Source organism: Balearica regulorum, chromosome 26 (assembly GCF_011004875.1).
Source record: "Balearica regulorum gibbericeps isolate bBalReg1 chromosome 26, bBalReg1.pri, whole genome shotgun sequence".
Classification (NCBI taxonomy): domain Eukaryota; kingdom Metazoa; phylum Chordata; class Aves; order Gruiformes; family Gruidae; genus Balearica; species Balearica regulorum.
In genome coordinates, this window is record NC_046209.1 from 3,880,772 (window position 1) to 3,905,018 (window position 24,247).

General features: G+C 44.1%; 1 protein-coding gene across 6 annotated transcripts; it reads right to left on the minus strand.

Annotated features, from left to right (window-relative positions):
- Positions 1-865: 865 nt before the first annotated feature.
- MED26 (mediator complex subunit 26) lies at positions 866-23,797 on the minus strand. Of its 6 annotated transcripts, none has more exons than XM_075736253.1 (4): positions 23,385-23,796; positions 22,567-22,598; positions 5,005-5,079; positions 866-3,612 (listed from the first exon to the last, which is right to left on the minus strand). In XM_075736253.1, exons 3-4 carry the CDS (start codon positions 5,068-5,070, stop codon positions 1,918-1,920), a joined length of 1,761 nt encoding a protein of 586 aa, XP_075592368.1. In that variant the 5' UTR covers positions 5,071-5,079; positions 22,567-22,598; positions 23,385-23,796; the 3' UTR covers positions 866-1,917. The 6 variants fall into 6 exon arrangements, with proteins under 6 accessions (XP_075592368.1, XP_075592364.1, XP_075592367.1 ...); XM_075736249.1 differs by lacking the exons at positions 22,567-22,598; positions 23,385-23,796 and adding exons at positions 21,573-21,666; positions 22,385-22,534; XM_075736252.1 differs by lacking the exon at positions 22,567-22,598 and having other exon boundaries at positions 5,005-11,510; positions 23,385-23,797.
- Positions 23,798-24,247: the final 450 nt, after the last annotated feature.

Sequence of the window (24,247 nt, forward strand, 5' to 3'; positions counted from 1 at the left end):
ACTGAAAATATACTTGGAGACATTTTTTGGTAACCACTTTCTCTGGTTTCACTCTCAGACCTCTGATTTCAGAAATGGCAGCAGACAGACATCAGTTAAGATTTCCGAGACACCCACATGTTTCAATACCACTCGGATCACAAAAGCAGTAGGTTTGAACAAGAATGACCTAAAAATAAACCAAATCTTATCAGTTGTGTTCCAGGGAATGAACCAACTTAACGTATATCTGGCAAGGAACACCCTTTTAAAATCAGGTAAGAGCTCGACTCTGCTCTCAAAGGTAGAACTCTTGCCAAGGCTCTTCTTTCTCTGCAGAAGCATGATCCAGCACGAAGGGGTTAACAGAGTTATCATCACTAAACCTAGAAATATTTTTGGTATCGTGCCCCCTCCCCTCTTCCCCTGGACAGAAGCCCAACACTGGGGACTGCAGAAAACAACTAGTCCCAAATGTTAAAGCAAATACAGTTCATAGAAATTCTTAGTTCTCTACTGAACCAGGCTGCTTCAGAAAGTATTTTAACAATTAGGAATAATATATTACAAAGTTACTGAGGAAAAAAAGATGAGCTATGATCTTTTCAGACTGTGAGGTACATTAACAGCAATCAGGCTATCAGTCTGCAGACCCTGGACATAACCAGAGTTAAAACCAATCCAACCTGTACAACTGAATCCCACCAACCTACTTGGAAGACATCTTGTATATCCCTAACAGCCAGCTGCTTTCAACAGCATCGGATGGGATTCAGCTTCACTGCACTGCTCCGATGGACTCTCAGTGTTGATGATCGCTTAGCCGGTCTGAATTGAGCAAACTTTAAAAAAACAATGAGTTAAGTATAAATAATTCACAAACTGGTTTGTGCAAATTTTTTTTATTTCCACATTTATATCACAATGTGTCCACTTAAAGGACCAAATAGCAAAGTTGCTCCCTTCTGCATCCCAAGAACACAGAAGTCTAGTTACTGTACATTCACTAAGGCTCTTTGTTTTTGCAAATTGCGTTTATGATGGATATCCATAAGGCAAACAATATCTAAAGGAATGGTAACAAGTATATTTCCAGCATACAAACAGGCTTCCTTTTTCCCTCTCACAGTACAGTTACAAACTTGTAGCACCCTCATTACATTTAGATTCTAGAAAAGGTGATTTTTTCTTTTTTTTTTATTTTTTTTTGTTTTTTTTTTTTTTCCTAGAAGTTTGCAGGAAGGGAAAAGGAGGAAAAATATTTGGCTGGTGGTGGTGGGATCAAAAATATCGTTAAACATCTAGTTTTTGCAGCATTTTTCAGAGACTGGATTTAAACTGAAACCAGACTAAAATATGTGGATGCCTATGGAATGCTGAGCTGAAGCTGGTCTCCCAGCCTGCAGTGCAACACCTGCCGTTTAAAACCCAATCTCCGTACCACATGACTTTAAAAAAACGCAATCATGTTCAGAGATGTGATACAAATAAAACTACAGTTTTTGCACATTGTCTCTCGAATATCTCACTGCCAAATAAAAACCCAAATCAAGTCAAATAAATAGATGCATATTTTGTTAAGGTAACTTCCACAATTTTCTCTGTACCTGCCTGTAATAAGATTCCGGCATTCAGAAAGTGCTGGAAATCCTCTTCACTTCTTGGGGACTAACACTTTTTTATAGCTGGCTTGCTATAGAGTTTTGAACTCAATTTATTAACCTTCGTATGCCTTCCTTTGCAATTGTTAGTAAACTGGTAGCAGCATTTCACAAAAGGAGAATTTAAAGGAGAGCTGTAGAGAACCAGCTCCCTCACACCCTCTGCTCGTTGGGCCTGTTTGTCCAGGACAGGAGGCTTTCTCCATCTTTAAGTGGCATAGCGTCTGCCATTTTTGCTAACTGCAGATGTAAAAAAGCATTTTTAGCACAACTGTACTCAGTCTAGGCAGACGTAAGGCAGGATGTTCAATCTACCATCATCCCCATGTGGATCTAAAGATATGCACTGTGTCCAATCATACCAGTTACCCTGTGTATCATAACAACCGTTCACGCCTGGCCAGTTATGTTCACGTATTCTGTTGAGGTCATCACTTGTGACCTCTCTTGTGACCCCGGGCAAGTCTGTAGGTTTGCTGTTAGGAGCTAGAACATGAGTCTTTCTAGCCTCTTTTCTAGTGCTTTCCTCCTGCTTTAAATACTCAGACATGAAGTAGTGAGCTCCTGGAGTCTGTACTCCTGATGAAGACAGCAAGCTACTCTGTCTGTTTAAATATGACTGAATGATTTCATTTCTGGATAATTCTTTCCAGTTCGTTTGTTCAAAAGGGCTTTGCAGGTTGGGTTTTTGCTCCTGCTTTTCCGTTTCTGTCCTGTGCTGTTCAGTAAGTGCAGGGATTTCTACCTGCAAAGGATCTTTCTGTGTTAAAGGTTTTATCTGTCCTGTCATGGGATCAAAAGTGAGTTTTCTCTCTTTTAATCTCACAGGTTTCACACCCCCTTCTGTCACGTGCCCATCCAAGTTGACTGTATAGTCTCTGGGTCGGTACCTTTTCTTCTTTTTACTATCGGAACCTGAAGCAGCATCATCACTGTCCATTTTTGAAGTGTCCTGTGAAAAGCCCATGTGTGGTGTGAGAGATTCCCCAGGGTGGGAGCTGGTTTTGCAGCTGGGAGACGTGTGCTGCTGAAGCGTCCCTGCTGTATGCCTGTGCTGGCTTTCAGAAGGTACCTGCTGCTCCTGCCAGTGCTGAGATACCTCAGTTACCGACTGCTGAGAGAACTCCAGTCTTTTTGCTGGCATTGGAGGTGTTGATGGTTGCATCAAGGATGGCGGTGGTGATGGAACCTGTGCAGTATCTAAGAACTGAGACCTTTGAGATGGACTAGGCATTGAATCCTTTGGTGAATACGTAGTATGCTGCCGAGCAAAAGTATCATGCCGAATGTTTCTAGGGCTAAACGAAGAACAGCGAGGACTCTTAGGTTGGTGCGGTCCTGTGGTTTCTTCCGCTTTATCATGCTGCTGAAGCACTGCAGTCTTTAATAATGAGGAAGTGCTTGAAGGTTTTACAAGTCCTGGAGAACTGGTGTGAGGTTTTACAGCATTTACTGGGATCTTACTGTGTTTATCATTTTCACTGAGTTCTGTCCTGCTGCTTTCAGGCCCTGCGTGTAGATTTATGTCTACAGGACTAGGAAAATTTTCAGGACTACCTCCAATTCCGTTTGTTGGAGGGGGTGAAGAGTTTTGTAATACTTCATGACTAGCTTTGGAGACTTTTGGGGGAGGAGGGCCCTGATGCCCGTCCCTGTGTTCACCTTTCCTTTTCCGATTTCCCAATTTCTCAGTTTTTGGAGAATTTAGTTTCTGTATATCATTCCTGCTTTTCAATTCGCTGATTGGCTTTGATCCAGCCACAGCAGGAAGTTGCGCTTCTGGTTTGCAGTTGTGAGCACCACCATTTGCTGATCCAGGTGGATTCGGCAACCCTCTAGGCACTGGTTCATTCTGGGTTACAGGTTCTATCAACTTTTGCCAATTCCGCAACAATTTCTTGGCACGTTTGGCAAGTTCCTCGTTGGATGTCTTCTTCCTCACCTCATTGATAAGCCTTCCAAGTCTCGTTTCCTAGGAAAAAGAAAAGTTGTTTTACAAACAGGTATCATTCTAAACAAAATTCTTAAGGTACATTTCTGCTTTGTAATGCTTACCCGAAGAAATACCTAGTTAAAAACCACTAAAGATTTAAGCGTTGACTTTATCTTTTTGGAAAGGATTAGTCCAGTTGGTCCAGTGCTCTGCCATGCAACATGAAACCTGCTGTCGGTTTCAAGTCACCCTGTCTTTATTCCCTGGCTAAAGCACCAGGGCCATCAGCTGTGAAAAACATCAGAAAGGAATTCTTTAATCAGCAAGAATCTTGAGAGTAAAGGCGCAAGCTCAGATTCAAGGGGAAATGCAGCACCCAAGGCAGAAAAGGTGCGAGTTTATCACAACAACAGCGTAAGATCTGCAGAAAGGGGCAAGAGAAAAAAATTCCAGAATCTTCACCTGTTACAATAATACGTTAACAATAACAATCTCTGTTTCACAAACCTGACTAGCGAGGGTGTGACTTACATCCTACCTTCTTCCTCCATCTCTCCTCTCCCTTCATTCCCCAGTATCTTGACTGATATCTTGACCATATCCCCAGTATGAAAGACTGATTTAAACAAGCATTCCTATGGTGTCCCAAAGTGGTTTCATAAGCGGAAGGAAGCAGAGTGTTTGAGTGTTCCCAAAGCACATTTGAAAACAAAGAACTGTTCCACAAGTCAGATTACTTAAGAAAGGCACTTCAAAGGGAAACAGAGACCGAACTGTGAGAGAAATACGCAACACACTGTGATACGTATGTTGAAATGCAGCTGGAGTTATAGTTAAGCAATCGTTAAAAGCAAATAATACCAACAATTTCAATATAAAGATTGAGAAAAGTTTTATAATTTAGTCATAAAAACTTCTCCGGGATGTTTTCTGTTTTTTGAGTGAGGAGTGAGGCTGCAGCTATCCCACCCAATACTTCTGCTTTTAATACACCTAACCTCACCAATTAGATCAGGCATTGAAACGTGCTGAACTGAATTCAAGATTAATTTTACAGACACAGAGAAACTATATTCCTACTTCAGGTTCTTTGGTGTTGGGTCACCAAACAGCTAAAAAGGTGACCAGTACATCAGCAAGCAGAGTGGTGCTGCTGAATACAACAGAATTAATTAGTAGGAAGTAATGATTAATTTAGTGCCCCACACAAAGAGGAACTGTGCTGCACGGAATACTGATCCGAACCCAGAAAGAATCCCTGTGTATGCATTGAGATGTTAGAAGCAGCACGGGAGGGACAACATAGTATCTTAATGATGAATCTTCTGCAATCAATCTGTTGTGTCCAGAAAAACTCTTATGGAAATTAGATAGGCAGAAAAAGTGCTTTCATACACACAAAAACCAAGTAATGTTTGGAGGGTGACATACCTCAAGTGCCTCTTTGGTAATGGGATATTTCTCCAGGCTGGAGATCACTTCCAGCACTGCCACCATGTTATGGATCTGCAACAAGGAACACAGAGTCACTTCACGTTTCATGTACAGGTCTTAGTTATCAAATGTAATTTAAGACCTTCCACTTTATAATTGCTGGAAGCATTAATCACAAAATTACTATCACACTGTCTGGCTTTAGGGAGCTGATTGTTCAAATAGGGACAAGGACACTTTACTGACCTAGTTGGGAACTGCAGGAGCTGTAACAAACATACTCTTATGTAAAACTAAAGGAAACATTAGCAATAAACCCAGTGTAACTTACTAGCGCGCAGTTCTGAGACCCCTCGCCAAGGTATTCGTTACCCATCCTATAGCCTAACTGGAAACGTAAGCGCCAAGCGGACCAAGAGCAGCAACGAGTCAAATCAGAAAGCTTGCATTTATTCCTTCAGGCACTGCTTTAGATTTACACAAGTCACTGTTCTACAATTTTGTTCAAAATACTGATGTTTCCTGTAGTCATGCGCCAAGAGCCCAGAAGCCCCGGAATAAACTCCTCCAGGTTTCGGAGCAGAGCTGAGGCAGAGTGGTGCCCAGTAGGTGTCATCAGACCATCACCCAGCACCCAACAGACTAGGCGTGGGTGGGATACAGCCACCGCTGCTGAACAGCCACCTTAAAAACCCCACCATCATTCCAGAATCATATTTCCTGATATGTAAGACAGTGAGGAGTAACTCCAGAAACTGACGTTACATTAACAAAGCGCGCATCAGATTTGCTGATGGGTTTCACCGCAACATTTCTGTACAGGTGAGCAAGCTCCACACAAAAGCAGATGCCACAATCTGTATGTGTTAAGCACAAGTGTGATTTTAATAATTTCTATGAGAAACCCCAGATGACAGAGAGATCCGCATTTCCATCACCTGATGTTAAGAGCCCCTAAAACTGGAATTTCTATTTCACCTTTGTAGATAGGTTTAAAAGATAAGCAAAGGAAAACTTGAATCACAGTCTCATTTATTGCTTAATTTAATTTGTGACTCAACTGGACATGAGCTGCATCTGAGACAAATCTCGCAGCAAGAACCTCTGCAGGGATCCCACGTTATCCTGAAGTCTTATCAGGAGCATTATCAGGTAGCCCTACCCTCCCAGCCACACATCCACTGCAAGATTCTTCATTTTTAGAAGACTGCAAGTTTGTAAGAATTAGCTTTTTCAAGACAATTCTACCCTTCTAGGAAGATGGAACAGGAGAATCAGGAGCTGAAGTCTCTTCCTTTCAGAAAATCTTGTACACAGACGACGTCTGGCCCATCAGAGCAGGACTGCTTAATGTCAGAGATACCCGGATAAAGCCATCAGCAATTAAACACTTTGCCTGATTTTTAGATTTACTTTTATCAAACTTATTTCTAAAGTCTATATAGGCTTTGAATGATTGTAACTCTTACAGGTTGTACAACCAACTGCAGACCCAAGATGAATTCATTTGTCATGGTGTTTTCTTCACTGAACTACAATGCCTCTGCAGACATTTAAAGCCCTACCATCTGGTCAGGTCTGGTAAAATTCTGCTTAAGCTTTAAAGTGGCAATAGTAAGAACTAAAATATGTCAAAATACAGGCTATTTCACTTCATGGACTTTCTTCCACGTTTTGATGCTTGCAATGCCCTCAGTGCCTAGGAAGGATGATTTAGCACCACAGTTTAAGTAATACATAACACCCGGGGTTTTTTTTCAGTTTCTAGAACCTGAGCACTTTAGAATAGCTAATCCTCAATTCTGGGAGTTTCCAGACAAACATTTTTAGACTTGCAAAACATGATACTCTCCTTCCTAACACATATTTTAGACTCTGAATTACCAGGGTGCAAAAACGCTCTGTGTACTGCACACACCAATAATCGGTACAATTATTTTTGCAGTTACTGGTAATCCCCAAATATTCATTATCTAAATGACAAAGTGATGGCAAAAAAAGGATCATTAGTCTATCAAAAGGTCAAGATGGGGAAAGTGATATGCTCATGTATATACATACCCTACAGAAAGATGAAATTGGTCAGGGAGTTTCCAGTACCAGCTTTGCCTTTGTTTCACTATACCCAAATACACACAGACAGATGCCCCCAAATGCCAAATTGCCTACAGGAGACCAGGCCTACACCACGACTGACTGTTACTTCATTGGTACACATGGTACCAATTAAGACAGCGAAAGCAGCCTTACGCTGCTGAGTCTGTGCTGATCGCTCAACTTCTGGTAAAACACAATCCACCCATTTCGGATTCTTCACACATTTGTAACCAATTGAAAAGATGCTGTCGCACCAAACCAATCGCTGCAAGGAGCACAAAGGCTCACACTCGGGATCAATTGCAAGAAGCTCCTCTCATTTTCCCTTCTTTTTGACCTGCAGGGAAGTGTGGTTCTTTAAAAAAAGATAATAAAAATGTTCAGGCAGGTTCAACAACTTCTCCACCCTTCCCCAGTAGTTTTGTGTAGTTTTCTTGGAATGCTTCATCCAAACTGCCATAAAGAGAAGCTTATAACAAAAATCATATTCCCGTATTTCAAAATAGCATAGACTGAAATTTCTTGTGGTATAGTCAAACACTAGGACGAAAACAAGATGACCTCCCCAAAAGGCGTCCGAGTATCACCTATTCTACAGGAAGACACCTATTTCGAGAACAGCAGCACATCAGTATTGCACACCAGTATCTTTACCTTAAACCACCTGTTACTGCCTTAATAAAGTTAATATATTGGCACATAACTGACACGAAACTGCAGTTACAAAACCTACCAGGACATCATCCTACTTTGAGCAGCATCAGAAATGATCATTTATTAACGCAAACTGCTATTCAAAATGCTTACTGGCTACAGCAAATAGACAAGGTAACATAAAGCTGAGTAGGACGAGGGAGTTTGGCAACCTTGCTCTCTTCCGACACTAGTTAAGAGTACAATTGCGTAAGTCAGCGTCTCAGGAACTTGCACATCATTTTAGTTTTTATTCTCTTCTGTCTACTTACACTGCAACCCATTACTGCCACCCCAAAACAAGAACTTCCATGAAGCAGCCCCAGGACCTCACGTTTAGGAGCTTGCATAAAAGGGCTAACAATAACTTCTATGGCATTTCAAGTGATCCCATGCTATTCCCCTGTTGTGAAGATTGACTGGCACACAGACTAATTCACTCGAAAGTTTACTGGAGAACATCTGCTTTGAGTCATCTACGATAATCCTTTCCAGCCAACCCTAATGATAGTCACAGAAAACAAATCTTATTTATTCCATGCAAGTCTCCTTAAGTCATTCAGCCATGCTCTGGAGCTTACTACTGGTAGCTGAGACCTTTTCCAAGTTAAGCACTAAATGTTTTTACTACAGCCTCAGACGAAAGCATGGGTTTGTGAACTCTCTGGAAAAGCTCAAGCAGCTTAATTGCCTTTTTTTAACTGCCATCTTAATCCTATTTTAGCTTTTCTAAATCAAGAACAATTCAGTAACTAACTTCAGGGTCAGTGTTACACAGCAGTTTAAAAGGATAAAAAGCACGTTTGAGTTAAGGAAGTTTAATGCACAGCTGTTCCCTGCCACCTCCAATTCTACTGCCTCCTCCCCAGGCAGATTTGAGAACAGCAGCAAACTCAGCATCCACACATGAGCCGGTATCACCGTTTCCACACGCTGGGGGTGCAAAAGGGCTGGGACTACCAACCTGCCCTGCCGGGAGGCGGTTTATGTTGGACTATGATACTCAAGTGTTACACTTTGACTCTCCTCCTTCATCTACAGAGCAGTCCAGATACAAACCATGAAATGAGCACAAGCGTAACACCTTTCTTCCTTCCTCAGGACTGCCTCGACACACAGGACAACCTGCGTTTTGCTCCACTGCTGCCTAAGAAACAAACGTTACAGAAACATTCGATTGCAGTCATTTGAATAAAGCAATTTTGGTGTTTTTTAAATGTTTCACAGGGATGTTTCTAAAGATCTTTGCATGCATGACAAACCAGACCTGAATTAGCAAGGATGATGTTGCTGAGACAGTTACACAGGCCTGGAGTAGAAAAAAAGAGTAGGTATTTCCTTGTAACATGAAAACCTGAGAGCTAGGTGCACAATTACAAAAATAAAAATTGCAGTGAAACTGCTACTGCAGATTCCTATCCTACTGGATTATGGCTAGAAAGGTTCTTTTTCATCACTTGCATAAATCACATAACAGCACTAAAAGGCATCTTCTGACATGGTATCGTCCTCATCCATATAGGTCACGTTAGTACCTTTAAAAGTTTCTAACGGGTATTTAAACTTGGCCTAGTATGTCTAGAGTCCCTAATTTCTGAAACTTTTCTAAATCCAATGTATAATGCTATTATCCTCCTGAAATCACAGGTTATAATCATCAATAACGTGACTCCATTATGAGCATTGTGAAACAGACTACATACAGCTAGATCAGAAGACTCTGGCTTTGAGAGAGTGTATTTCTTATCATACTTCAACCGAGTTCCTCAGAATATGCTATAAATACTCAGTATTTTGCTAGTTTCAAAGAAAGCACTTCTGTAACATTTTCCCACCTGTATATCAAAGCAATTTTACAAAAGCAAGCAGAGAAGCAGACCTGCCATAGAAGACTAAACAGATCTTTCTATCTTTCCTACAGATACAAATCCAGATCTCTATTGCCAAGCTGGTGGTTTCTGCTGGCAATTAAAATAAGAAATGCAGTACGGTCTATACACAAGTTCACAGGAGCATTTGTACCTTTTTTTAGTGTCTTCCCCCTGCCCCTAGGGACAGCAGCATTTTATCGGGTGTATAAAAACTGTCATGTATCTATGGACCATGTATATCCTTAGGTAGCGCAGAATAACGTTCAAGAAAATCCCAAGTTCAGTGTCAATACTGCTGAAATGGCCAGGAAGGTAGAACTGATTCAAAACGTACAGAAACAGCACCATGAGCAACGTCATCTGCTTGCGTTTATTTTCTCCAAAGCAGCACAGTGATTACCTGTGTCTAAGCACCAATTCCTACCCCAGACCAGGGTCTCTGATCCATATCAGATTTTGCCCCCAGGAATTCCATTAGTATAAAAGCTACTTCATTCCATAATAATCTGAAACACAGAATAAGAATTAAGAAGAAAAAAGTTGCTATTCATAGTAGGCTTTATTTAAATACGGCAATGGACATACAGTAGTATAGTGTTTATTTAGCACTTCATATAGGACACATTAGATACCAGACACTAACAATACATATCATGAACAGTGAACTATAATGTCATTTATTCAAAGATACAGACCAAACACATAAAGTTAGAATTCAGGTTACAACCTGCTGGTATTTAGTTCAGTTCCCTTGCAACTGATCTATTAACAGTTTCCCCTACCCCCAATGTGACATGATGTTGTCTAAAGATAGGGTACACGAGATACTATTCACAGAAGTGACATACCAAAAAAGATGACCATGCACTACTTTGTTCATAATTATTGAAAATGTTTGAAAGTCAGTTTGCTAAGCAGAGTTCAAATATTCACCAGTACACAAAAGATATTCTTAAATGTAGAAGCAAGTTTTCTAACAGCATTTAGTAAAGCAGATCTGTAAACATGAAGGAATCACTGATTTGGGCTGAAAGTCATCCACTGAGAGTATCTTCTATGACAGAAAAATTAATTTGGAATCCATGCTTTGAACACCAATCAGAAATTTGTGCTGCAAAACAACAGTTAGAAGGAATGCTCCTTGACTACCAAGAACAGTCCAAAAAAGCGGCTAGGCACAGCAAGCACTTATCCTTACCTCTGGATTTAAAATTTCCAGGTCTAATTTAAAGAGTCAAAACAATTTGTATATATTTTATTTGTACTTAGGCTTTATTTAATGGTAAAGCAACATCATCCAGGTACCTTCCCATACATACTTTACAAAGGCAGGATCGTCAAACAAGAGTAAAGTCAGACTCCAACAAAATACCGCATTGCGAAGAAATCGGCAGACCTGCAATATTTCACTTGAGTGAGACAACAGGTTAGCCCTGTTACCTTTTGGCAGTATGTACACACATAAGTAAGGTGTAGACAGACTAGAACCACCAAGAGATTAAGAGTAGTTTGCCAGCAGAAAACAGAGTTTGCCCCGGCAGTTACAAAGAGCCTCGAGAGACAAATCCACAGCACTTGGTCAGTGCCATCAACACTCCAGCTCTTCTCTAGAAGAGGCGGACAGAGGTCCCTGACACAGCAGGAAAACGCTCTGCACTGTGGCGAGGCAGGGGAAACCACTGAATGAAAGGAGCATCCGTCGGTGGAGTCATTCAGAAAGTAAGATATAAGAGGTAGTAAAATACAGGTTATGGAGACAAAACGCACACCCAGAACACAACCAGTTCACGGAATAGCAGTGGCACACTGAGAAAAGTCTTCCTGCTCTACAGGAAGAGATCTCTAAGGAAAATAGAAAACAGTCAACAGTATAACACTTTTCTCCATTCAGATTTATTACCCAATAATTGGAAGACATTCTTGTTACTACAGAGAGAAATAATTGTCCATCAACTTCAACATCCACTAAACATTTTGTATAACATAATAAGAATCATACCTGTAGTGCCTACCCCTCAGTTGCGTATGAAACACAAAAGACTCACCGCAACATGACCCACACACACGTGTTTTTCCACCTCCCACAAAACAACCCCAAACCACCAGACTACGAAGGTGGTCAAAAACCTTTTTGGGGGAATAAATTGATTAGCCTGATTTAAAAAGCCCAGCAGTTGAAGTGAAGGTTAGTTACATGAAATACTACTATACTGGCAACAGTGGCACAAATTCAAGATAAGGGAACAGAGTAAGAGGAGCGGGTGCTGCGGACCACAAAGCCAGGCAGTCATTGTCACGGCAGGGCAGAACACAGTCTCAGTGGTACCTACCACAGCATGCTGCAAGCAAGATAATTTTAGTCTTGTTTTTCACTCAACACCACACTGACAAGGAATGGTATAGGAATCAAAGTCAGCTGGAATTACATGTTCATCTCAAGGCACCACAGTTCAAGAACAAAGAGGAGTTCAGAGGAGAGCAGTGATAAGAGGTTTTGAAAACATGGTTAATAAGAAAAAGTTTAAGTACTCAGTTCACACAGTATTGAAAAAATAGGGAGGAGACACAGAAAGCTTGAAATAAGCCTTCCTATGCATTATTAGTCATAATAAAGAAAATGGTGATCAACTGTTTTCATGCTCACTGACTTAATTTGCAACAAGACAAATACTGATTACATATTAGGAATAACCAGAGAGCTACCTATGCACTCAAACTCTCAAATAGTTTCCACAGTCACTAGAGGTTTAAGAACAGATTAGACAAGTCTGGAAGGAGGTGACGCTGCTTCAGCAAAGGCGATGGACCACATAGCTTCCTGCCAGCCATACACCCCTACGATTCACACCTGGGAACAGATACTGAACAAGTGGAGACACACATCGAAACACTCATTTCTATCTAGTCCAAACTAGACTCAAAATAGTAATTCTAAATTCTGTCCTCTCCAAGAGGCACGTACAGGTAAAGATACGAAGCAGTTTGCGTTATAAAGGATTTACAAAATCCAGCAGGATCCAGCGGATCGCTGCCCCACCACACAGGGCAGGCTCACTACCCCCAGAGTAGTGATCCCAGGAGAAACGCCCATGGCTGGCCCAGCCTTCGCAGGTGGCTCAGCACCATCGGGCTCTGCAGTCACTCCATATTCCCATTTCAACCACTTCACGCTTACCCCTCTACATCCCCACACCTGAGCATATTTCTAGAACACCACAGTCCTCCCAAAACAAAGCGTGATAAAACGAATAACCACAGAAACTATTAGGTTTGACCCAGCCCTATACATCCACTGCCTTCTGGTATGAATACCACAGATCAGGCCAGCTAAAAGTGGAACAACGTAGTGTGTCTTAAAGAACAAGACTTGTCAAGCGCTGAGCTGCACAACCAAAGAGCACGAAGTAATGCAACATGTCTGTGTCCTCCTTGGTGCAGCAATCACTACAGATTATTTCAGCACAATCAATAACGCCCATAGAACACATCACTAACACACAATCCGTAAAATCCCAATCGCTACACTGGTCTTAAGGACATCTAACCACGATACAGTTTCATTGTATACATGATAACCATTTCTCCTTCTCTACCACCTGTACAGAAACTTTAACCAGATGAATCTTGGTAGTTACTATTTATTATAAGCCATGAACCAAAGTCCAAAATTACTGCTTAAAAATTTAGAGGTTGGTGTGCAATCAAAGTCACAGGAACAACTCGTTCTACCTCAACAAGAGGGAAACACAGAGTTTGTTGATTATTCAGGCAGAATAATACAGAAAAATCAGCTTTACAACATGCCCCTTTTGATTTATCATGATCTTGGTGCTTTCCACGGTAAGGAGAGACCCACTCATTCAGCCAGAAGTCTGTACTTTGACTGCAGTTATTTGTGGAAGTGAAAAGCCAACGCTGAGAGTTAATGCACAACAGGCAGGTGCCGGCTGAGCCCCACACTCCCAGCACAGCAGCTCTCCACTTGATGTTAATAACTCACTGTTATTATCCACCTGCCTTGTGGTAAAATCAAAGTCAGACACCAAACTAGATTTTGAGAATGACCCTTAAAGGCAATGCCTGGACGGAATCATTCTGCAATCACCTGCTTTTTCTTAATGCACTCCAGAGATCTAGTGGAGATCTAAAATTATGCAACACGCATTTAAGAACTTGATGAGAATGGTTTCAAGGGTCAAGAGCGTGCTGAAGTTATTAAATATTAGGTTACTCATCACATGGAATATCTACCCAGAGCTGTTAACACAGAACAGTTCATATCTGAATGTAATACAGAAAAGCCTTACTAATGTCACCACAATATAGACTTTTCACTCTTTTCTTAAAAAATAAAAACATCTATCCCTGTATTGGTGTACTTTTAAATGCAGCAGCCCAACTTTTTTCAAAATGCTAGGGAGGCTTCTCAGCTGATTCCTTAAATGATAATGGAGGCTGAGGTAAGAGCCTGTTGAATACATTGCACTGTGGGATTTATTAATTCATGACATAGAAGTGCAATACGCTTGCATGACTGCTCTTGAGAATCTAAGGAGGGCACATTTGTTCACAAAAGCTGAGAAAAAATAGTGCTACAAATTGGTAAAGTTTTAAATACTAAGTTTGGAGTTAAGTCACTGTATCCTTTCAACAGCAATTACTAATACAGAATTTCCATCAGCACATACCATAGAGAAGTTTTATGGATATGCAAAGAAAACTGAAGTCAATGTACCCATCTCCTAGAATTATTGCTCACCAAATTCTAGACGAAAATGTTGCTGCCAGTTACCCATTTCCAAATACTTCCGTTCTCTGAAGACTGAGAATATAACCTGTAGGGAAAGCAATGCCCCCCCCCCCCCCCCGCTGCTTATCAGCAGAGAATGCTCGGTAATTCCATTCAGTGGCACAATCATTAGCAGCTACTTGGAAACAAAACCAGTTTTCTACCTTTGGCTGGAAGAAAATCTTCCCCCAGAGGAGGGTAAGCACACCACACCACCTCTCATCTCAGAGCTTACAAGTTGGAGGGCTGTGCTACTTTAGGGACCAGCTCCACTCCAGAGCCAATTGCCCAGTATGATCACACAGGACAAAAGAACCCAGCACCCCATCAACAGTTTATTTATATTTAAACACAGAACACTCAGGAAGCTGCAACCTGGCACTAGTTATTTCTAATCTAGTAGCAAAAAATGTCATGATTTCCACTTAAGAATGCCCCACAGAGCTTAAGGCCCTTGGTGGCCTGGCTTAAAATGTCCAGTGAAGAAAATACTACACAAAGTCAAAACCCCATAGCTCACACTGACAAACTCATGCATGTGACAACAGAGACTGAGTTTTCATGATGCAGTCAGATTCTTGACTGGTGCGCTTCCCCCACAAGTGCACAAGCCACAGCCACCATGCCTCTGCAAATACACTTGAAACATCACCTCTTGCATCTTCTCTTCCATCTTATTATGCTCAACTCTATCCAAGAATCAGCTGTAGTTTCTCCCAGGACAAACCATAATATTGACATATACATCATCCTGGAAGTTCCAGGAAAGTATCTTATAGACAGACATAAAAATTCCATGTTCTTTGTCATGCAATTAATTTACACAGCAGAAGGAGTTTACAAACTGACCATGCTACCCAGCTCAAAGAGCTCTGCGTAACCAGCAGCTCGAGTTACAGAAACTCAGAGCTGGTTGTAGCTGCGCTGGAAGTTTGTTTGCCAAAGACAAGTTATGAGTGTGCATCGCTACCCTGCAAAAAACCCACGCTCCTCTGCCTTCAGAAGTTCTATACTACTTAAAAAAAAAAAATCAATCAATTTAGATTTGTAGTACAATCATGATACTCTGCAAGCTGATTCTGCATGAGAACAGTATGCGAGAAAGCAGCTCCACAAAAGTGCTGGTTGTCACTCTCAGACAAGACTTCCACCTCTGCACAATCATCTTTACAGCACAAAGTTTCAAAATACACCCAGTTAAGCATGTTGCTGAATACTACAAACTTGGACATAGGATTCATCTCCTCCCCAGCTGCTATGTTAGAAAACTACTTTGTTCAGTAAAACAGAACTAATTACATTTTACTTCCAGTGATTCCTCAATAGAAATTTCTACCACTGACTGTTTGGACATGCTGAAAATTGTATACTTTGATATTAACAATCACACTTAAGTATGCACCACTGCCCCGTGAAAGCTGTGCCCCAGAAAACACTGACATGCTGTTAAGTTTAGCAGATTGCACCTTAAATTAAAGCAATTTGCTAGCACTTAAATATTGTTCCAAACACTGAAAGCATGAATTACCTGCAGAAAGAATAATTTAGCTGTTAGAATACTGAATAAACAGTATTCATTTACATTAAACTGGATCTGATGTACTTACCTTTACCTTAAATATTTCTTTAAAGACCAAGTGCATAAGCCAGGGCACATCATACCATGTGTTACACAGACTGAAGAAAGTTCATTTGAAGTTATCACCAAGCACAGAATGGGTGAGACAAGATAACAGTAAACTGTTATCGGCCAGAACAGACATGTTTTGGTTTTTTTTAATTATTTATAAAAATTACACTGACATTAACTTGAACTCCAAATATAATATATTGGAGTAACTATACCTTAAAATAAGTGCTTCTTAATTAGCATCAACTTTCTGCAGCAGGCAGAACCGATTCCTTCCTTCCCTATCATGAAACTTTTGTGGTTCCTGAAAAGAGAAAACTTGTCAACTGCAGCAGCTCCTTGAAGAAAATGGAAAAGGATTTCCCCTCACAGGATACTGGGAGAAAAAGCTTCAGCTGCTCTGAAACCACTTTGGTCAGGAGCCAAAGGTGCCAGGATGACGGCACTGTTGTGTCATACAGCCATACCAAAAAATCCTGAAGAGAGGCAACAACCCACACCTTACGCACTCCTAAACTGGGCTCACCCTCAAGTTATTTGTCATTTGTTAGGGTTTTGTACAATTGGTGTTTCTATCCTACATCCAGACTTCCAAAATACAGGCCAGGCTGAAGGCCTTCATATTTTCTAAGACACAGATTGAGTCCCTCCCCACTTGGGAGCTTTTGACAACAAATATTTTCCCTCCCACCCATGCCAGCGTCAGGCTGCAGTGCCCCAGCGGCAGTGGCCGATCCAGCCGCACCCTATGCCCACCCCGCACCAGCTCCAGCCCTCCCGGGCCCCCGTGCTCAACTGCCACAGCTCCTTCCTTTCTTGGGTTAACTGTGTGCCAACTGTGCACCAAAATAGCTTAACACAGGGCCCCGGGTACACCAGCGGCTGCAGGAACACAGCACAGCTGCCCCAAGTCAGAGCAACTTGGGAAACTGCAGCCTCAGGTCCTTTGCTGTCTGGGTAGTTTGTTTTAGCACATCTCCCCTGGAAGGACGCACGTCCTACACATCAGCTGTCCTCTCCATGCTGCGGTTCACGGTGACTGTCAGGGATTATTCCTGATGTTTATTCTACCTAAAAAAAGTTGGTAAATTCAGTAAACTGCCTCATGGTTACAGCAAGAAAAATGTGTTAGTTACTTCCCTCCCAGTGCTTTCTCCCTCTGGCCTCTGAGCAACTGAAGTGTTTACTTCTCACCAAGGGTCCATGCTATAGTGCATGCAGACAGCTACTTGCTGCAAAGTTTTATCATTTGGATTTGAATAGCCTGATCCTCTTTAATGAAACAACCTGACAAACTGAGTGGTGTCTGGCTCTGCGACAGCTCGAGCTCGTACCGCTTGGGGCTGCCACCACCCCACCGTCACCTCTCCTTGCCGCACATGTTCCCCCAACTACTGCTTTGTGCCAAAGCTGCCGCCTCCCTGAGCCCAGGATGAGCCAGGGCAGCGGAAGAGGCTGCAGACGAGCCCCCTTTCAGGTAGGGTTTGGCCAGGTGAGTTCCTCGGCTGGCCCAGGGCAGGGTAAGCACAAGGGAGGGAACAGGAATGTGCAGCTGGAGGTGGGGAAGTGGATGGGGATCACAGCAGCTCTCCCGGCAGGTGTGGCTCCAGTGGCAGTTTCAGCTGGGGTAAGAATGCAAGTTTAAGACAAGTCAATTTAATTTTTGATTATTTGGAGCATTAACCACACAGCCTTTAGCATAAGGCGGTTTACTCTGCAGTTGCAAAGCTCACTACTCAGGAGCATGCTCCTGGATACCCATGGTTTCCCAGCATTTATCCCAGGAACACATGCCGAGCCCTTGCATTACTGCATCACAACAAGCACGGGTATGGTTCCAGACATCCTTGAACCACGCACAAGCGACAGTGACAGTAAAGCCTCTACAAACGAAACCTGACCATAAGGTATCCACTCTCATCTCAAAAAACACAGGCAGGTACGGTTAACTTTTACAGGTAACACACCTCTCTCCTGCGAGGTCCCAAGCCAGCCTGCTAAGGCAGCAGGGAAGCAAAAGGAAGCAACTGGCACTCCACTTTTCAGCTTCCACACTTACTGAAACACTTTAATAACTCAGTTCTGCTGCCAGGACTATTTGTGATGCACCGGAAGTTTTATCACATAAATGAGCTACATCAAAAGCTACCTGAGAAAAAACTATATTGTCTTTTTTTAAAACCCTGATCAATCCCCCAGTCCACTTTACCACATGATCCTGCAAATAGTTGCACCGGCACACATAAAATGGGTGTGTGTAGCAGGAATAAGAAGTGGGTGTTATTTAAATTGTCACTGCTGCTGAAACAAACACTCAAATTACAGCATAAGAGCAAATGACTACTGCCAGCATCACTGCAACCTGTGGAGTTTCAAGGAATTAACAATAGAAAGGCAATTTGGCATCCCCTTGCTTTGACCCCTCAACCCAAACTCCCAGCTACTGTTGTTCGCTCAGATTTTGCCTTAGCAGCCTCAAACTTTATAATAGTCCCACCACTGCAAGGAGTACTGTGCAATGGAAAAGTTTTTAATCCTCCCCCAAAAAATACTCTCAGAAAGTAATTGGCTGTATGTCCAGGGCTATCCAGGCAACTAACCAGACAAGTGCAAACTTGGACTAGTTAAAGTCAGTATCTACATAAGCATCACAGGCACTGTTGGAATATACTTCGACCAAGGAAAAAAAAAAAGCTATTTTGGAAAGAAAGAGGTGGGCAGGAAAGCTGCAAAGCAAGGCCAAGAACCAACTATACCACCACCCTCAACCAGGTGAATTCAAGCGTATCCAGCTGTTTAAGATACATAGCATCAAAAAAAAAGCAGTCATCCTCATTTAAGGTTATTTAAAATTATGAAGAGCCTAAATACAATGGGACTTACTGCAACAGGCCCACATCTTTTTCTGGAACTCAGGGTTGACACGATAATGACACTTCAGACCCCGCACATTAGGAACTGCCACAACCACCCGTGTGTTTCACCACACACCTGAAACCCAATTCCCTGCCCTGATGCACAAAACACAATACTACTTGAAACAAGACGAGCTGCAATAAGGAAATAAGCAAAAATGGTGAGAGGTACAACAGGTTCCAGTCTGTGCACACTGCAGCTTCCTCAAAACTGATAAGCTTATTAAGGCCTCACAGAAAAGGATAAAGCTAAAGCAAAAGCCATGCCTAGTCTACTTTCGCCCACACATAAACACTTCCCTGCATCCAAAGAAATTGCCGAGACCCTCCCGAAGTGAACCACCGCCTTCCTCCACTTTCACATTTCTCTCATTACAGCAGTGTCTTGCACCTTCTCCCCCTTTTTAAACTAAATTCTAGAAAACATGTTTCTCACTGATGTTTTTTGTGGCTTTTGTTTCTAGGACTTTGGTAAAGCAATCAAAGCAGCAAACAGCCATGGAAGCATCTTTAACTGCAACTCACACGTCAACTGGAAGATCACCCCAGGCCAATGCACACCTTACATATTACAACACATGGACCAATGTATTATTAATAATTCAGATTACGGACCTCTCCTGAAGGTCTGAGCAGCAAGGCCAACCGAGATACTGCATCAACAGCAGCCTGGTTTCCAATCAACTCCAACCACAGAGTGAGCATATAATGTGTTGTTACTCAAACCAAAGCTAGGTTTGCATCACAGAGAGGTATTAATGGCAAATAATTAAATTATTGTCTAACATTTAAAATCAGGAAAAGATTGCTATATATTCAGGATGAGGAACCATTTAATTGCAAGCACAATTCTTCCAGCCAGTTGGAAATGACAGGCTTTCCCACAGAGCAAAAACTAACAGATCTCATTATTCCTGACATCAGGTAATAAATTCCCTGAAGAGTACAGAGCACGATTTAACAAGGCAAAGGTGTTCTGCTCGGTGGAAAGAGCTGGTGTCTCTGCACACTTAGCCCACAGGGAAAAGTGCTGCTTCTGCCAGAACCAAGGAGTATCTCCCCAGTACGACCTCACATAACTACTACAATAAAGTTTCAGACACTCTTCTCCAGTTACCTTTTTTTTTTTTTTTAAACACAGTTCTTCCAGGAAAAGGATTTTCCTGCAAGAAAATCATATCACCCATCGTTGTGGGTGACGCCACTAAATTCATGTTTTCCTCCAACACAAGTCTTGGTACGTTCTCGCTAACACACAAGCTTTGGAGGGAAATTGATGTTGATACTTAGTGTTTAAGTCGTGTAGCAGAAGTAGTTTGCCCATATGTTTTTTTGAGGGGAAAAGGCTGGATAAATGAAGACATAATACCAGACATCCCACGTGGCTTCCAAGATGATGTCTTTTTTTTTTTTTTTAAATAGCTTACTTCTTATAAGTCTCCTTTGAAATAGAGGTTACCCATGTAAATTCCGAACTAAGTTCTAAATATATTCTGCAGCAATTACTAGAAGAGGTCTCAAGTGCTGAATGCCTGTGTACAATTAAAATATCGCTCCCAAGCCAGCATGGCTCTATGTAGCAGTTAAACCAAAGATGAACAATCGGCACAAAGGATGATTTCTCAAAGCAAACAGGTTCTGAAACCTCGGGGAAAAGATTAGTTTGACCAGCTCAGCTCAGGTAGGGAAACTTATCTCTCCTTTTTTTTAAATTTAAGACAGGACCTCAGAGTTAACCAAGATCTGTCTATACCACAAAGATCTTTACAGCTGGAATGCAAAGCCACAACGGAGAAACAGCTTGTATTAGAGAATGTACCAGTGAAGCTTACATTTACAGTGCCCCACAGTAAAGCACTATAAAGAACCATATCCTCCTCCTCAACCTCACAAAACTGGACTTACATTTTTGCACACCTGACAATATTAGTGCAGTTTTCACCCTCTCCAGAAACAAACACATGCATACACCAACAATTATATTGAAAAGCCTGAATGAAATCCAGGTCTCAAAAGCTTGACTTTCTTGGTAAACAAGGAAGTCAATCGCAATAATGAATACTGTAAGTTTGAACGCAACCACTTCTTTCAGAAGATTCTAAAAGCCAGAAGAAAGTAGCCAGAGTTTTCCGTGAGTAGCCACAAGCGCAGCAGCTCATAGCTGCACTGACTTCTTCCTGTGGAAAAACATCAGAACAGTTTCTTACACTTTTACATTGGTGCCCAAGTGCGATTAAATTCAGAATCTGCTTTTAAGCATGTTCAAAATGTAAGTTTCTCCTCCCTTTGTGAAAACGGCGTGACAGGTAGTTTTATCGATTGTTTACCACATATTCTATGTGCTTTGGAGAAAAAAAAAGTCTGAGATCTAAGCCTGCACAATGAATCTCAACTACACCACCTCTGCTTTCCTTCGAAGAAAAGGTTAAAATGGAAGACAGCCCCCTGCCTACAGGCATTTCTAAACAATGGGTTGATTTTTCTGCCACCAATTATTGCCCTGGATAAGTATCAAGTATGTAGAATTATAATTTAACATACAGTACTCCTAAGCTTGTGGGGCTACTGACCTGTTGGAAGCTCAGCAGAGCCATTGGCTGATGCTCTAACTTCCCCTTGCAGACAGCTGCCTGGTTATTTCTGGTCCTCCTCATCAAAACCAAACTGCAAGCACGTTCGCAGCATAATGTAACATTAACGTATGGAGAAAGGGAAAAATATCCATCACAAACTGTATTTCCCGGCTGCTTAATTCCACACAGCCTCAGCATTTTAGAAAGTAACACCAGAATTAGGGTAACCGCTGCTGCTGATGGTTTTGAAGTTAAAATAAACTAGATCTGTTAGAATTTTATTAAACTAGGTTGACACTCGGTCTAACGTAAAGTGAAAAATTTGCAGCCAGGAAAAGAGAACTCAGAGCAAACAAAATTCATGAAGTGTCCTAACTGACATTTCAGCAAGATCCACGTTAAAGTACTGCAAACTCAAACAACTTTGACATTTAAAAGCCCACAATTACCATTATAATTCATTACTGTTACTCGAAACATGTAATATTGCAGCTCATGACAAATGCACATCGCAGGGGACTACTAAAGAAGCTACAAGGTCAGGGTGATTTTTCTTCAGTTTTCCTGTCACAGGCAGGCCACTCCAGAACGTTTCCAAATGGCAATAACTTTATTAGCTACTGTAAGACTTCAAACACAGGTCTATTACAAAAACCCACTTACTCAGACAGAAGCAGGTATGGCTTTAATAGAACTAAAATACCATTTCACATACCCAGCCTGCTGGAATAACATGCACACACATGTGCGTTCAGCCTGATGCACTTGTAGCTGCCCCCACAAACTGCAGATGGCCACAGCAAACCCACCTTTGCGTCCTGCTGTGGTGACTCCTGATCTAAGATTCAAGAATCCAACAGATTGTGGGCTCTGCAGTCCTCTCACAGTAATAAACACCTAAGTGGAGAACTGCTTTAATGTGCCAAAAAAACCCTTAAAAGGAGTAAATGATGCTTTGGATAACCACCGCTAAAACATTAAGGCCACTTACAGGTAAAATATACACCGACTTCTGTGCTCACACTACATCCCAGAAGAAGCAGATAAGCTCATTAGCACGCTGCAGGAAAGGATAAAAGCGAAGACCGCGGCTGCTCGGTGCTGGAGCAGCTCCAGAACCCCGAAGCCACCGTCGAAGCTCTCCTGGTGTCCCCGGAGCCCGGGGTACCCCACGGCCCCGCGACTCCGGCTGGAGGCGGCCACAGGGCCCGGGGAACAGGTGGGCGCCCCGGAAGGTCCCGGCGAGCCGCGGGGGAGCCCGGCCTAGAGCACCCTGGAGGCCGCGCCCGAGCCGCGGCCTGGCGTCGGGAGGCCGCCGGGCCGCACACCGCATGGCCAGGCAGCGCCGGCCGGGCCCGGGGGGGAAGCCGTGTAGCGGCGGGAGGCGGTGCGGCGGGGAGGGGGAGGACGAGGCTCCCTGGGAGGAGCGGAGAGGCCTCCGGTACCACCGCCCGGCCGGCCCCGCGGTCCCGGCTCGGGGCAGCGGGCGGCGAAGCACCGCTAGCAGCGGGACCCCGGGCAGGCAGGGGGCCGAGGAGCTCCCCGCTACCGCCCGCAGCGGAGGCTTCCGGTGCCCGGGGAGGAACCCGGCCGCAACCGCGGGCCCGGCGGGAGAGGAGGCGAGGCGGCGGCGGACGCGCGACCCCTCGGCGGCCCCTCGGACAGCGGCGTGAGACGGCGGGGCGAGAGCCCCGGGCAGGCGGCCGGCTGCAGGGCGGCGGGGGGGGGGGGGGCCGCGGCAGCGCCCTGGGGGCCGACGTCCCCGCGCTGCCGGCACGGGAGCCGCGGGGCCCGGCGGACCGTACTCACGTTGCTCTGCGGGTCGATGGCCTGCAGCAGCCGGTCCCTGATCTGCTGCGGGGAGGGGGCCGGAGCCGCTGTCATTGCCTGGGCGAAGCGGGGCGGCTGCGGCCGGGGCGGGCAGGCGGCGGGGCCAGGCCGGGCCGGGGCGGCGGCTCCTCACTCGCCGGCGGCGGCCTCCTCGGGGAGCCGGAGTCGCATGTTCGCTCCCCGCAAGGCGGGGGCAGCGGCGTTCAGAGCGGGGCGCAGGGGAAACCGCGACGGCGCGACCGGGCCGGGCCCAACTGTTCCGCTCGGGGCCAAACTCAACTGTGGGCAGGAGCCAGCCCCGCGCAGGGCACCCTGGGACACGCCCGACGCCGTAACGCACGGCGCGCCCCTGACGCCCCGCCGCACGCACCGGCGGGCACGGACCGCGCCTGCGCACCGAGCTCTGCGGGGGGCGCGCCTGCGCAGAGGGCGGGAGTGCGGGGGAGCGCTTGCGCAATGGCCGGCAGGGCGGACGGACGTGCGCGGCGGAGCATGGCGGCCGGCGGTGAGGGGGGGGGGGGAAGCGGAGCGCCCGGCGTCCGCTGCGGGGCCGGGCCCGGCCCGGCGGGGAGTGGGGGGAAGCCAGGCCTGCGCCGGCTCCCCGAGTGCTCCAGCCGGCGGCGCCTCCCGGCCGTCAGCGCTTCCGCGGGCCACCGGGGGCGGGAAGCGGCCCCCGACGTGCGATGGGACCAGCCCCCGTGGGGAGAGAGGGTTTAAGTGAATAAACAGAGGAGACAAACCCTGGCTACTCGGCTGTTACAGACCTAAGGCAATCGTGCGTGCCTTACTTCAGGCTGGTGGGAAGCTAACATGGTCCGTTCAGTTGTGAAAAGTCCAACGTG

What these genes read in the sequence shown, in the direction of transcription:
- MED26 (XM_075736248.1), bottom strand. Translation starts at nt 21,773, where the DNA reads ATGCTGAGGCTGTGTGGAATTAAGCAGCCGGGAAATACAGTTTGTGAT. An exon ending in CTCTGCTGAGCTTCCAACAG is followed by an intron (nt 5,080 to 21,572) that starts GTCAGTAGCCCC and finishes TCCTTGTTGCAG; the next exon opens with ATCCATAACATGGTGGCAGT. An exon ending in TTACCAAAGAGGCACTTGAG is followed by an intron (nt 3,613 to 5,004) that starts GTATGTCACCCT and finishes TCTTTTTCCTAG; the next exon opens with GAAACGAGACTTGGAAGGCT.